At 45.3% G+C, this 15,303-nt stretch overlaps 1 protein-coding gene across 8 annotated transcripts in view; it reads left to right on the top strand.

Moving 5' to 3' along the window:
• Positions 1-15,303, top strand: part of TANC2 (tetratricopeptide repeat, ankyrin repeat and coiled-coil containing 2) — a 218,465-nt gene that overhangs the window by 73,476 nt on the left and 129,686 nt on the right. For 3 of the 8 annotated variants that reach the window (XM_065698867.1, XM_065698866.1, XM_065698865.1), the window contains exons 4-5: positions 7,004-7,075; positions 11,184-11,252. In XM_065698867.1, coding sequence (XP_065554939.1) covers positions 7,004-7,075; positions 11,184-11,252 — 141 coding nt within the window. Of the gene's footprint in view, positions 1-7,003; positions 7,076-11,183; positions 11,364-15,303 lie in introns of all 8 variants that reach the window. The other 5 variants (XM_065698864.1, XM_065698862.1, XM_065698861.1 and 2 more) reach the window with 3 other exon arrangements.

Here is a 15,303-nt window from a genome sequence, read left to right as displayed (position 1 = left end):
AAAATAGTGCACAAGTGAGGCTACTTCTGTCCCTTTTAGTAATGAGATTGAAAGACTGGTTGTTAAAACACTTTTAGGGACAAGTACTGGGGATGTGGGCAGTCAATCTCAACAAAATCACTCGGCTCCGATGCAGTGAACGTGGATGGCTGATTTCGTAGGAGCAGAATTACAGTATGTATTGATCCATGTAGGGATGTCTGCACTCAACAAACTAAGAGTTCTTGTGAATAGTAATGTCTGTTCTATCTGAAAGATCATGGGTGTTTCAGACTTTGGAATCTTCAGTAGGAAAACGTGTGCTTCCAGGAGAAATTCCTATATAGATACGCATTTAGTAAAGTGTACACATGCTTTTATGGATAAAACTTGTAATGTAATTTGATAAACTTTAATGGAATAACCAAGCCAGCATTTGTGTTCATAACTGGGTGTGTTAAAGTGGCAACAGAATCATAGTATCATGGAATGGTTTGAGTTGAAGGGGCCTTAAAGCTCATTCAGCTCCAACCCCCTGCCACGGGCAGGGACACCTTGCACTGGACCAAGTTGCTCCAAGCCCCATCAGCTCATCCATATTATGTCAGGACTGGCTCCTTGTGTAGTTACTGCTCCTGTGTCCAGCAGGACACAGAATGAGATCAGGTCCCTTCCCTGTGTTAAATCTGTATTAGTTTTGCATTTTAGCCAAAGTATTTCAGAACATTTCTCTAAATACTAACCTTTTGTTAGCAAAAAAGGGACAAAGTCTTTCAATAGACGTGGATGAACAATTACCCAATGGAATATTCTCTTTATGGAAACATCTCAGTGGCTTCCATCTCCCATCTCTTTGCACAATAAACTGCACACAGCAGGAAAGCTCTTATTTTGGTGGCTGTTTGGGGTTCCTTGGGGATAGATCTTTTTATCATCAGGGCAGTGATTTAGTTGAAGTGAGCTCTTTCCTTTTGGACATGTTGTAGTTCTACTCCTCAGTGTACCTCTGGCAAATACCTACTTTTGGTGTGTGCTTTTGGAGCACTGAATGCAGATCTGGGCTGTGAAAGTCTAGGAATTCAAAGTAGCTTATATAATGTTATAGATATGTATTATATTATATATATTATAAAATGTCAGCTTTAACATTAATGGCAGCAGACTAATTCCCCACAGGAATAGGAGCCTTGTGTGTGTTCAATGACTTCTGTGAGTTCCCAGAGCTGTTCCTAAGGGATTCAACATGTTGGGAAGTGCTTAGGGAGCTCTTTTTTATTGATTCTGTGGTGAATAACCCAGGTTAGGCCTAATTTCATCCACAAGGTCCTCCACCCTCAAGACCCCCAGTCGCAGCCCCCCCTCAGCACTGCCGTTGGGAGTTATTTGGAGGGGGGTGGGTTTATCTGTTAGTAAATTAGTGCAGTTCTTAGTAATTTATCTCTTAACAATTTAAATAATGTATATCATCAGAATTTGTACAATAATACTTATTTTAGCACAATAATGATTTTTGTACTTATTTTCTGAAGCCGGAGACATCCCCCCACCCCCGAATTAAATAATCAGGAAGATAATTCAGGAAGAAGATTCAAGCAACTCTTTCCGTGCCAGACTTCCCGCTCCCTCTTTCCAGGCACAGATCCCCCTGGGAGAGCAGGAGGCGGTTGCTTTCGGCACGTGTCATTCCTCAGCCTGGCTGGGATCCGCTGGGAATGCTGAGAGCAGGATTTGCAGCCACTGCTCCTTGGCGGAGCTGAGCCAGCGTCGGCTCCAGGGACGAGCCCGCGCCGCATCCCACCGCGGCGATGCGCGAGGTCCAGCTCCCATCCGACATTCCCTCGCCCCCCGTGGCTCCTCGGCTTCATTTCTCCTGCCTGCGCCTGTCTTTCGGGAGCATCTCCTCACGTTCCGCCGGGCTCAAGGCAGACGTTCCCTTCCGCAGGGATGCCAGGCTGGGCGGGAACCGGAGCAGCTCCTAATGGCTGGACTGGCTTTGTGTGAGTCTTCTGTCTCTTTTCCCAATGTGGTTTTGATAGGATGCAGATTCCAAGGGTTGATTTAGAGGCTGTTGCAGTGGGGCAGTGCTGTCGGCTGCTGTTACAGCAGCAGCACAGCTAATGCAGTCGGTTCTTGCAGCAGATTTCCCGGCATGCGTGGAGCCGCTGACCCACCCTGTTATTTTCCTGCTTAAAAATTGCTTTGTCAGATAAAAGAAGCTGGGAAGAATCGCATCGTGGCTTTAAGGGCTGCTTGAATTAAACAGGGAAGCAGGAATTCTGGGCTGCTGGCCCTTGATTTGATGTAAAACCTGTTGTCTTTGCCTTTCCTGGGGGCACCTGGCAGGGAGGTGATGCCGAAGGTGCTGTGTTTCTTGCTGCCATGGATGGTGTTGGTGCAGATGCATCCCGCTTGGATTCGCAGTTTGATGGATTGTGATGTGGTGCTTTGTGTTGTGGATTTATTGAGCAGCATTGCTGAAACACTTGGGATTCTCTTTTCACTTCAGGAGCTTTCTATTAAAAGGAAACAGTTCTGGGTATGGGAGAGGATTGGTGTGTCCTTGGTTTTAAATAGAGAACTGGTGGAATGGGGATGGGAGGGGGGAGACAAGCAGGTAAGGAAGCAGGGGAAGCCAGAGCCTCTCAGACCCCTTTAGACCAGGAGAGAAGCTTCTCTGAAGCTGTAATCGCTGAGATCACTGAATCCCTTTGTAGCCGAGAGGAAGAGTTCATAGCTGTTCGTTTGCTGTATGCTTCCATAGAACTGACCTCCAGTTGTGTCTCCTGTCCCAGCTGAGGGATGCTCGGTGCTGATGAGACAGCATCTTTCTGCAGTTCAAATCATGTGTAGATTTCAGTGGACTTTTTTAGCCCTGAGATACATGAAAATACAACATCAGGCAAGTTTTATTCCCTCTTCTTGCCAGCTGCAGGAGAGCATGGATTCCTGAGTCAGTATTTCACTGTGTCATTCACTTCCCTTGGGGCATTTCTCATGGCAGCTTCTGTAGAAGCTCCTTATCCCGGTTGGTCTTGGTCTGTTCCGATGTTTATTTTAGATGGACACAAATACCTGTGCTTTCTAGCAGTGGTTTCACAGCTCGTTTACTTCTGGTGACCAGTTGCATCCGAGGCGTTGTCAGGAACTGGTGTGTCACCAGGAACCAAGTTGGTTACACTTCCATAGGTGATCCTGTCTGCAGTCTGTTGTCCATGGGTGATCCTGTCTGCAATCTGTTGTCCAAAGAGTGAGTCATGCCTATAAATAATAAAGCTAATACTACCAACTGTCTAAAATCATGGGTAAATAAGATAACTTTTGTTAGAACACCTGAGTTCCGGTGTGCACACAGAGGTGAGCACTGTCAAGACCATAAACTCAAGCACTTGGAGTTTGAAGACATGAGAATTAATGTTCCCTTAGCAACAGTGATTTGCCCCTTTTTTGTGTGTATTTGAAGATAACTCTTGAATGATGTATGGGATCATACCCTGGTAACCCTGCTCCTCCACTGCGGGGACTGGAGGGTGCTTTGTAGCAAAGGGGGGAAGATATTAAACAGTTGAGTTGCTCAGCTCCTAACTGGGGGCTGCTCCTGATGTTCGTGCAGTGCTCTTCCTGTTCACCACACACTTTAGATCCTGCAGGTTCCAGCCTTCCTGGCATGGATCCGTTTGTATTTTTATGTTTTCTTGCAAGCATCCATCATTTCACAGTTCCTGCCTGCTCTGCCCCGGATGAGCATCCTATTGGGATGTGCCTCCCAGAGACTCCGTGTTTCCTGCTGCTTTTCCATGGCTATAGAGAGCACAGCAGATGGGAAGGGTCGGTGGTGCACAGGGTGAGGGGCTTCCCAGAGCAGCCCTGAGCTGGTCAGGTTGACATGGCTTCATCCGCGGAACCTGTGGGTTTGTTTATGCTCACTAAGTGTGTGTGGACGTGCACGTGTGTCCCTTGGGGAGGGGATGGCTCCACGCTCCCAGTGCTTGTTCCCAAAAGGTTCCTCATTAAAAGCCACTGAATGGTCTTGAGAACTGCCACTGGATTCAGCCAGGCTACAGCCTTTGCTGCAACTGCACCAGGCACAGCAGTGGTGGGTGAATGCAGTGGCATGATGATGGCAGCCCTGATACGTGCTGAGTCATCACATTTCCTTTTGCCATTCCCACCCTCCTAAATTGATTCTGGAAGTTCATAGAATCATGGAATAGTTTGGGTTGGAAGGGACCTTCAAAGGGCATCTGGTCCAACCCCCATGCAATGAGCACACCGTTTTGCATCCCACTGTTGGGTGTTGAAGAGCATCAGAGAGCAGGATGACCGGGTCTGCTGCCCTGGTTCATGCTTGTTATCAAAGCACGGGTACAAGCATTGTTATGTCCAAGTGACTACATGAGAGAGGTCTTGTCCTTCCCAGGGATCTTAAGGGGTGAGGCGCTGGCACAGTGGAAGGGGTCCCTGCCCGTGGCAGGGGTTGGAGCTGGATGATCTCAAGGTCCTTTCTAACCCAATCCAGTCTGGGATTTTAAGTAGATTAATTCTTACTTAGGCATGAAGTATTCCAGCTGTACTCCCGTGGGGAGTTGGTGGTGGTGTATCTCTTCAGGGTCCCATCATGTATCTCTTTAAGATGTCATCATGTACTTCTTAAGTTTAATGGTTTTAGATAATACCTGCCTCATGTCAGTAGGGCAGCTGACTTCTGGGAGACCCAAATCTACTCATTTTGGGCTAAAAGCTAACAGTTCTTCTAAAATAGAGAACATGCTTGTCTTAGATGTATTTAGTTGTAGAAAATCCAAGTAGGATTTAGCTTCCTGGTAAAGCCAGTGAGTGAAAACCTTCTGTCTTCCAAGGGCAGCTTGCTTTTCCTCCCTACCAAGGGTGATGTAAAAGATAAACCTTGTTGCTTCTGTTAATGGAGGAGCCAAGTTTTGGAGGAGATGCAGACCAGCTGTGGTGAACTGCAGTTTGGTGCTTTGGTGCTCTGGTGTCCCTGTGGCACCTCGTGGCATAAGAGCAACAGAAACTTTCCAAGGCTTGCGCTCCAGCCCAGCACTGAGTGGTGGTGACTCTTGTTGCTGAGAGTGGTTGTGGGTCCCAGGGAATGGTGTGTTACTGTTCAGGCATCTTCTGAATGTGGTGTGGTGCTGGACCTCCTTGGTTCTGCTCCTGGCAGGATGGGGCTGGTGGTCCGTCTGCCATATAACCAGACTTTGGCACGTGTGATCTCCTGTGAGGTGGCATTCTGCAGCATCTCCATTAGAATCCACATCCCTCAGAACCAGTCCAGCCTCTTTCCAGCTTCTTACTGGTGGTGAAAGGTTTGCCAGGACCCGCCTGTGGATTACCTGGATGGATCTGGCCAGGTGTTGGTTTAGCATCACTCACAACAACCATGCAAAACAAGGATACTGAGTTTGGGTTTTGAGGATGATGATGCGGCTGTTGATAAATACTGAGGTTTGCTCCTGATTTTAGTCTCTGTTTGTAAACCCTTGTCTTGTAAGCCTTTCAATCCTTACAACCATCTTGCACTGTGGATTTGTTTGGGACTCAGAGGCTTTTTGTTTTCTCCATAATGACCTGTTAATACTCGTTTATGCAGCTCAGTGCAGCTAATCCCAAGAGGGTGCATGTCAAAGCTGCAGTCAGATTTGCAGTATCACATCCTTCATGGCTGCTCTCTTCCCACAAGGAACAAGGGATGGGACAAGAGGAACCGGCCTCAAGCTGCCCCAGGGCAGGTTTAGATGGAGCTGAGGAACAATTCCTGCCCCAGAGGGTGCTCAGGCATTGGAACAGGCTGCCCAGGGCAGGGCTGCAGGCACCGGCCCTGGGGCAGAGGAAACAAAGAACCTCCCATGACCTCGGCTGTGGCCCTGCTTTTTGGGGTTGGGCTTGTTTCCCATCACCTTACCCATTGTGCTCCAGCACACAGCTTCCCTTTAGAGCTAGACTAACGGGTGCAGCTCACATGTAGCATGGGTTGGTGAAATCGAATTACTTGATGGTGTAGCAGGCCCATCCAACAGATAATTTCAGGGATATAGAGTCATAGAATATCTCTGGTTGGAAGGGACACATAAGGATCAAGTTCAGCTCCTTGCTATCTACATCCCTGTATCTCTATATCTACTGAGAAACACATCAGAATGCAGCTGCTTTTAGTAGAATGAAAAAATATAAATGCTAAAATAGGGACTATTGAGTTTTTAAACAGCTATTTAACAATTCACTTATTTCAGACCTATTTTTAAGGGCTCTAAAAGCTTCCCCTTTCTCTGCTGCGAGGTGCACTAACCACAGCAATCCTCATTGTAAATGCCTGGTTTTGCCTTCACACAGCCTCCACAGCCAAACTTCTCTCTACTTTCAGCTGGCATGAACCCCGTGCACTCAAGCATCTCTATTGATGTGCACATCTATTATTTCTAATCTGGTCAGTTGATCAATGAGGACCAGCATGTAATTAATTGTATGATACTGTACACTGTGTCCCACTCTGCATTTACCCAGATGGATTGTTTTATTTGTTAGCTATAGCTGCATTCCTAAACAGTTTTGGAGGCTATAATGAGAGTGGTTTTGTTCCTCTTGGCCTTCCTGGGTTTTAGCTGACAAATAATTTTGAAAGGAAACCATTTTATAGAATATTCTTTTTATTTCTTTCTTCTCCCCTGGATCTCTTTCTTCACGTGATTAATACTTTTTATATTCTGATACCTAAGTGGAGGAACTGACTGAAGATGCACCGTGTGGTTGCTATTTCATTGACGTGTCTGTGTGGTCAGTAAGAGGAGTTGAAAGCCTGCTTATATCTGAGGACCACACAGATTCCATTTGCACTGAGCTGGGGAGGAACAGCAAAGGAATCAGTCAGTGTTTGCCCAGTGCCAGCCTGCACGAGGGACCTTTTGTTCTGCTGCTCCTACAGCATAGGTGATGGTGCTCAAGGAAAAGTTGCATCTGCCTGACCTGTCCACGATGATGTTCTACTTGTGCTGTTTTGGTTCTCATGCAGATGGAGGGAACGAGGAGCCACCAGACCGAAGACAGGCAAGTGTAGACTCCCGTCAGAGCCGATCTGGGCAAGGTAAACGTTAGTGTTGTTCTGCCTCAGTGACTCATTTCTCATCTGTTCACTTTCTTCCACGTACATGTTGTGTTTTCCATCAGGCTGTGTAGTCTGACGGGGTTCTGTACCCATCACTGTTATCCACAGAGCTACAAATCTGCTAACATTCCCCAAACCAGACTGCCTCTCTGGAGTTTGAAGGAGTTCAGACTCGTTTGTCCTGTGAGACTGTGGAGTCTGGGACATCTCTGTTTTGCAGGAGCTTTACACAAGGGCAGTTGTTGGAGCTGGTGGTGGAAGAGGTCTTCAGCACATCCCAGTGCAAATCAACTTGCTTGCCTTGCCCCCATTTGCAAAGGCAGTGCCCACGGTGTCCTTCCAGTGTGATGGAGTGGGGACTGGTGCATGCCGGACAGGCTGAGCATCTGCCAGTTACATCCTTGCCTTTGTTGTTTCATCCTACAGGAACAGGGCAAAAGGCCCTAGGCAGAAAGTAGTAAAAATAGTTTAAATATTATTTAAATGGTGATTCTACAAACTTTCGTTGGGTATCCATCATTCTTAATAGGTTTGGTGGTTAAAACCACCACTAAAAGCTGTGTAAAGGGGATTTCTGCCACTGAGAGCAGCAGCTCTTGGGTCTGTGCTGGCTTCTGTGTCCTTTGAAGTAGTTTACTTCAAGTTTGAAGCATTTACTCGTTTGTGAGGGTTGTGAAAACACTGGTGTTTCACACAGCTCTTGAGGCTAAGCAGCCGGTTCTGGAAGCATGGCTCTAGTAGGTGCTGTGTGCATTGACTGATGTTTCTCTTTGGGGTTGCAGCAAAGTTTTCCTTTCATTTTGGTTCAAGTCCATTGCTGTCATGGTGTCCTAATGACTTCTCATGGAGACATTTTCTCCAGAGCACTGTTCCTTTTTTGGCAGGATTCCAGTGTTGCCTGGGCAAAATCATTGCAAGTGATTGAAGCCTGGGATTGGGATTAGGGGGTTTGGAATTGAGAGGCAGAACCCTGGGAAACATCACCAGCTGAAAGACGGGATATTTTTGTTACTATTGCAAAATCAGTTCCTTCAAATTTCTCATTTTAAAGCAGAAGAGTTAAAATTGGGAAGAAACAAAGGGGTTTGTAACTGTGTGTACCCCTTGATAGCTTGCATACAAGTCGCATTTCCGTGCTTTCAGAGCACAGAATGAATGGGCGCTCTTTTCCAGACCCTCAGCTCAGATAAAGCCGTTGTGTTACTCATGGAGGCTGAGCCTTGTCCATTTTCTCTGCTGTTAGTCCCCGTGATGTCCTTCTGTCTGCCTGGGTCTGTCCTCTGGCATGGCGTTACAAGGTGCAGCAGCTCCTTGCCTGCTGGGTTTCCATACACTTCTTTCAGACACTCCGTTCTCTCAGGTTACATTTGTTCAGCATCTCAGCTGCTGTGGAAAAATACCACTTTTGGACAGAGGATGTATTGGCAAGTACTTACGTGCCACAGAATGACCAACCTCTGTTTGCCTCAGTGACTCCAGGAATTGCAGAGGCAAGCAAGAAGTCTCAGCATGAGAAGGGAATAGAAGGGGAAACAGGTAAAAAAGTACTTCTGACTTCTTGGAGAGCAAGCTTCTGCACTGAATGCTTCCATTTGGATCAGTGGATGCAATTGTAGATGCAGTTCAAGGAAGAACAAGTCTCTTTCCTCCCTAAAAGTGTTATCTTTAACTTTGCCCTCTTCTGCAGCGGATCTGAACATGTATTTTTCATAAAGATGGGTTAAGGGGTTTTCTTGTGCTGGGAGAAACCAGCCACCTGAAATGAGGGAGTTGTCTTCTGTTCCAGCTTCCATGAAGTCACATGTGATGCCCAAGTGTTCCATCTATCTGTAAAGCATAATTATCTTAGAAAACGTCAAGAAATAGTTTGTTTGTTCGAACATGCCCTTTGCAGTGACATTTTACTTGAATATATTTTATGGACAAACTGTCAAGGTTCCAGTTCAGCCGTGAATGATCCCTAATTTGGGGGTTTGATCAACCCAGTGCCCTTCCTGACTGGAACAAATTGAGGAGCGTTTCAATTGCCCTGTTTGTGTAGTGTGACATCCGTGGAATGCAAATAGTACGTTGTGGGTATTTAGTGAGTTCCTTGGTTCCATTGTAAAAGCATGGGAATTTTCAAAGGGAAACACTCCTGGAAACTTGGCAAAGATGAAGTTACTTGTATTTCTATACCAGAGCCTGCCCTTGTTTGCCCTTGGGTTTAGTTTGGTTGAAGATACTCACATCTTACTCCATAATAACCAGTGGAACACACAGTGACTTGCAGATCTGACCCACACAAGAACTTGGAAGATGCTGTTGTTTCCAGTTCCTTCAAACCCTTAAATGTAGCCTGAGGAAATGAGAACTTTCAAGAATCCAAATCAATGATGGCAAATCTGATGCCAAATGTATTTAGAAGAAGCACCGCAGGTTGGGTTTGTCAATGCCAGTGCCAGATTTGTCCTTCCTGGCACTCAGGGGTGGTTATGAATAGACTTGCTGAGTCAGCAAAGGTGTTCCGCTTGCAATAACTGGCAAGTGTTCAGAGAGCAAGAGAGCAAAAGGTGTATTTTGAGCTGTCAAAAATAGCGCGAAGTTGGGCTAGTGTTGGGTTTGGTTTCTTGTAAAGAATGGTGCAGCAACACTGAGAGATGGTCCTGGAAGCTGCAGGTGGGTTTTAGCCATGAATGGTGCTACCTCTGAGCACGCTTCAGGAACTTGTTATTTCAATAGGGGCTTTTCCTCTGATTCCAAACAGTGCATTGGGTTGTTCACGTTGTCCTTTGGATACTTGGAATAAAGTTTGTCCATTGGCTCCTCTGGAGTAGCATGTCTTTGAGGCATTGATCATTTTGGCTTCGTGCTTCTGTCTGTCCACCCCTCTAACAGTTCATTTTTAACTACACTCTCACAAGCTATTGGGAGCAGCCCAGCTAATCCATGGAAATCAAATAACGAGTGTCTTTATGGAGAAAAACCATCAGTAGGCACTAAAAGCTAAAATCCATCTCTTCAAGGTGTGGCGCAAGTGGAGTCTCCTTACACTCTCAGCAATGAAATATTAACACTAACAGTTTTAAGTTGGGTTTGCGGATGAATTCCTAGTTGTCTGTGTCAGGTTGTTCATCATATTGAGTAGAGGTGGAGAACTTGGGTGTTCCTGAGGCAGAGGTTTCCATATTCTGCAGCTAATGGGAGGATCCGTACTGCTCCCAGCTCTTCCCAGTCAGGAGCAGCTGCTCTTCATTTGTCATTAATATTGCTACAATTAACAATATCTGCCTTTTCTGTCTCCACTTCTTGTCTTCTACAGTGATGCCTTCTATAGACAAACAGGCTCTGAGTGTCTTTGGGTGCCTCTGTACATTGTGAGGGCACGGTTTGGAGGTGGGGCTGCTTTTGGAGGCTTTTGTTCTTCCAGTTGGTTTGGTAGGGGTTTATTTTAGGCTAAAAGTCCTCATGAGGATCTCATTAATGCATATAAACACGTCAAAGGAGGTGCCAGGAGGATGGTGCCAGACGCTTTCCAGTGGCACCCAGCAACAGGACGAGGAGCAGTGGCCGTAAACTGAAACCCAAGTTTCACCTCAACAAGAGGAAGAAGTTATTTCCATTGAGGGTGCTAGAACACTGGGACAGGCTGCCCTACAATCTGAATGCCCAATGCTTTGTGTGAATGACATGTAAAACTGGTGACTCCTGGACTCTGAAAGACAAACTAAACCAGTCCAAATAAGCATGGAATCGCAGACTGGTTTGGGTTGGAAAGGATCTTAAGGCTCATCCAGTTCCAGGGGCACCTTCCTTCCCCTAGACCAGGTTCTTCCAAGCCCCATCCTTCTTGGCCTTCATAAATTCCTCATAGTTCTGCTGCTTGTACTCTAAGGAGATGTGCTGAGGTGCAGTTCTAGAAGTAGAATGTCTTCAAGGGAAGTGTCCAAACTGTGAGAGGGGGAACCCAAGGGAGCAACTGTAGGATGTGCAATGAGATGGCTCCATGGTTGGGCTCACCTGAGCCAGGCAGGCTTCCACTGAGGAATGATGAAAGCAGGAGACTCCCATGTATTCTAACCAAATACTTTTTCTCTCTTCCCATCAGGCACCTCCACAGAGAACGACTGTGCTTTTGAACCAGACTACGCTATTCCGCCACTCCCAGTGACCGAAGGTATGCAGCACATTCGGATTATGGAGGGCATGTCCCGCTCCCTTCCATCCTCCCCCTTACTCACACATCAGTCTATCAGTGTTCGGCTCCAACCTGTGAAGAAGTTAACTGGTAAGGACTTTAAATAAAGTTCAGTGGGGCTTTTAAGGTCCATTGGTCCTTAAAATCTGTAAGAAAACACTTTGACCAAGGTTCTGTGTCATCATTTCTTTGTTATAGCAGATGCTTCAGGCAAAACCAGGAGCAGATTGGATTTCAGGCTGACAGAGGAATCTCTCTGTGCTGAAAAGAGTGTCTCTGTTGTACAAATATTGTCTGGGTCTCTGCGAAGCTTTGAGCAGAGTGGGTTTCAGTTGCACTTTGTGTTGCGGTTGGTGCACAGTGGAAGTGTTACAGAGAACTTGATGCTGAAATTCTGAATGCTGTGAGAATACATCAGAAAAAATTATAAACTTTTACCTCAGAGTCATTATTTTTCAGAGTTTATGCTTACTTTTAAAGACTTTTACCTAATCTGCTGGGATTGTGGGTTGAATACCCAGACATTGTACAATAGTGGGATTGTCAAAGCACTTGGAGTCTAACATCCATTTAAAAGCCTGACATCGTATTTGTACTGGTAACAGTTGTGAGAAACTTGCTTCTTGCCTAAACCCTGCCATCCCTGATGCCTGTCATTAAATGATCAGCCATTCCTGTGTTTGTATGAGAGAAACAGCCAAAGGGATTTTTACCTGCTATAATCTGCCCCATGCTTACAAAAGTGAACTCAGATGCACTTTGTGCCTTTTGTTTTCCCTGCCCTCCAGTGAAAGGAGAAATTGAAAAGGACAGGAGGAAGAGATTCCTAAATCATAGCAGAGTCTAGACCTGACCAAGATGCATACAAACAGGGATGATATCAATAAGATATTGATAACTGTTAGCACGGAAAAGCAAGAGAAGGGAAGTTTAGGCACCTGGTTATGTTCAGAGGTCTGTTTTGGGGCCGTACGCAAGCATCCATTGGGAAATTGATTGGGAAGATGACTCTGTTTTCTCCTTGCACCCTTTTCCTTTCCATCTGTTTTAAATGTCCTTTAAAAGTCTCTTATAGCCTGAACATGGAACAGGCTGCCCAAGGAAGTTGTGAATGCTCCATCCCTGGCAGTGTTCAAGGCCAGGTTGGACACAGGGGCTTGGAGCAACCTGCTCTAGTGTGAGGTGTCCCTGCCCATGGCAGGGAGTTGGAACTGGGTGATCTTAAGGTCCTTTTCAACCCAAAGCATCCCATGATTCAGTGAAAACGCGTGCTTGTATTTTGCACCTACAGATCTTGATGACTCCAATGGAGCTCCTGCTACCCTTGGAATTCAAAGTGTGTTTCGGTGCGTTGGTGGATTAGCAGGGTTTTTAAATTATTAGTTTAATTTACTGTTGATATTGGAAAAGGAAGGGGTTTATTTTCCATCCTCATGCAGTCATTATAGGAATTTGTTTGCTTTCATTAAGGCAACGTGGAAAGGAACTGGGAAAGTAATGCTTTCTGCTCTGTTATTCATAGTATTTACCACTACTCCTTATGGTCTGTCTCTCTTATTTGCTGTTACTGTGAGAGATAGAAAAGCAAGAAAATAATCCATTGGCAGCAGAAAGAGATGGTTGTTGAATGACTGACCACAGACTGGGGTCATATAATTCATGTTTTGTCATATGGTCATATAATACATGTAAACCATATATTATATACGTGGTTATAATTACATGTAAACCATGTATTATATAATATATATATATGTATTATATATGTATTATATAATGTATATAAACCATGTATTATAATACATGTAAACCATGTATTATATATATGTATAATATAATACATCTATGCAATGTTCATGTGTTATAGACGTCTAGTAAGAAGTTTTAGGCTGGGTTTTTTTGCTGGGGGATATGGACTATGAGTGTGTAAAGATCCTGCTTGGTTGCATTCATTAGTGAAACATCATCTGTAACATGAAGAAGATTTGGAGTTAAGATTATGTTTTTGAAGACACATTTAGAGCCTTGTGCTGGTTTTTGCTGCCTTTCTCCCTGTTTTGCCCAATGCCCCTCTTTGATTTTACAGAAGCCTTGTAAGCGCCAGTGTAGCAGACTTGAACCGTGATAGAGTCGAGAAGCAACTTGGTTCCAAACATTCCTGTGACTGTCGGGAGTAAGCAGCCGGGACTTTGACAGTCAGGACATGGAGACGTGTCGCTGCCTGTGACCGTTTCCTCTTCTGCTTTGTCTCCTTCTGCTGTCCAGTTGTTAATCCCACACAATAACAGCAGTGATTCCTTTTGGAAAAGGGATGAGGGTGATTCTGGGAAACTGAAGGCTTGCAAAGAGAGGCTTTTGTCCGGCTGACAGTTGCCACATGGCTTTTTCAAAGCGACCTTTAGAGCAGAGAAAATTGTTGAGAAATTATCCAATTGTAGGGTTTTTTCTCATGCTGTTTGCTTCTTACATACATTTGTGTGTGACTAAGCCATTCATGTCGTGATTTCCATATCTGTGAAGTGGTTGGATACTGGAATGGTACCATTTGTTACATGAGGAGCTTTGTTGGCTTGTATATGTATATTCTTTTACTAAAGATTTAATTCCTCAGACCACTTGCAACACAATGTGGCTGTACCAGCGTCTGCGTTTGTGCTTTCTGAAATTGTTCAGAGATGAAAACTGAAATACAAAAGAGATTTTACTCTTTTCACAAGACAGTTTGCTCATGATTGAGAGCTGAGGTGTCTTGAGTCGCTCTGGATCTGCATGTGTCTGTTCCTGTAGTAGAGCAGGTTTGTCATCTCTGATGGGGAGGGAAGGCACCTACTGCGATGCCCGTTTTCATGGGCGTCAGGGGTGGCATGTTAAGTTGCGGTTTAACTTTACCCTTAAAAAAGGGAAAAGAAATCCGTATGGTGCAGAGAACCTTCCCCAGCAGAAACTGCAATGCTGGCTCTCTATTTCTTTCTTTATCTATTGATAATACAATCTTTTGGGATAGGACAATAATCCTTTCTCATAGTAAAGGGACAGGCCAAGGGGAATGGCTTGAACCTGCCCAAGGGGAGACTGAGATGAGCTCTTAGGCAGAAGCTCTTCCCTGTGAGGGTGCTGAGGCGCTGGCACAGGGTGCCCAGAGAAGCTGTGGCTGCCTCATCCCTGGCAGTGCTCAAGGCCAGGTTGGACACAGGGGCTTGGAGCAAGCTGCTCCCGTGGAAGGGGTCCCTTGAACTGGATAAGCTGTAAGGTCCTTTCCAACACAAACCAGACTGGAATTCTTTGGTTCCGAAGTCCTTAACCTGGCTGATGTGTGAACAAGTCAGGTTTTCATCCACAGAGAGGTTAGAATGTCCACCTTTAGCAAGGAGCCATAGGAACCCGTTGCACAGTGTGTTAGTTCTCCTTCCAGAGGAGCTGAGGTGCTGCTGTCTGGGTTTCCGTGTGTGGAGCCTTGGCTGGATTCAGGGTTGATAAATATTCAGTACGGCTGCAGTTTTCACTGCTGAATAGTCTGGTGGTTTAAGAAAAACTAAGGTCATTGTGGCTCTACAGGGTGAGGTAATAGCAAGCATAAGTAATCAGCTCTGCCCCTCCTGCCTTCATAGCCTATTGTTTAGCAGTGGCCAAGGACATACTTTAAATCAGCGTGTTCAACCTCAGTTTATGCTGTTTAACATAGGTTTTTGTACAATAACAGTGGCTTTATTAGAAAATCTAATGTGAGAAATACATAATAAAAAGAAAGAAATCCCCCCAACCCCTCCCAGTCCAGGATCAGGATGCAGAAAACACCATTTTGCTTTCTGTCTGAAATAAAATTAGCGCTTAAATGTTACTGTGCTTGCTGCAGAAGGAGGGCAACCGTTTTCAAACCCATTGGGTTAAATGTTCTTCTATAGATCGAAAGTGTGTTCTTGAGGGCTCAAAACCATGGCTCTAATGAAAATAATGCCATTGCATTGTACACCTTCATTGAGGAAAGCATGGCTTTTCAGAGGGTGCTTATAGACATGAATGTATCTAAGTG

The sequence above is a fragment of the Lathamus discolor genome, chromosome 20, assembly GCF_037157495.1.
Source record: "Lathamus discolor isolate bLatDis1 chromosome 20, bLatDis1.hap1, whole genome shotgun sequence".
In the NCBI taxonomy this organism is placed as follows: domain Eukaryota; kingdom Metazoa; phylum Chordata; class Aves; order Psittaciformes; family Psittacidae; genus Lathamus; species Lathamus discolor.
The sequence above is the reverse complement of the archived record's forward strand: the minus strand, read 5'-3'. Positions and strand labels throughout refer to the sequence as shown.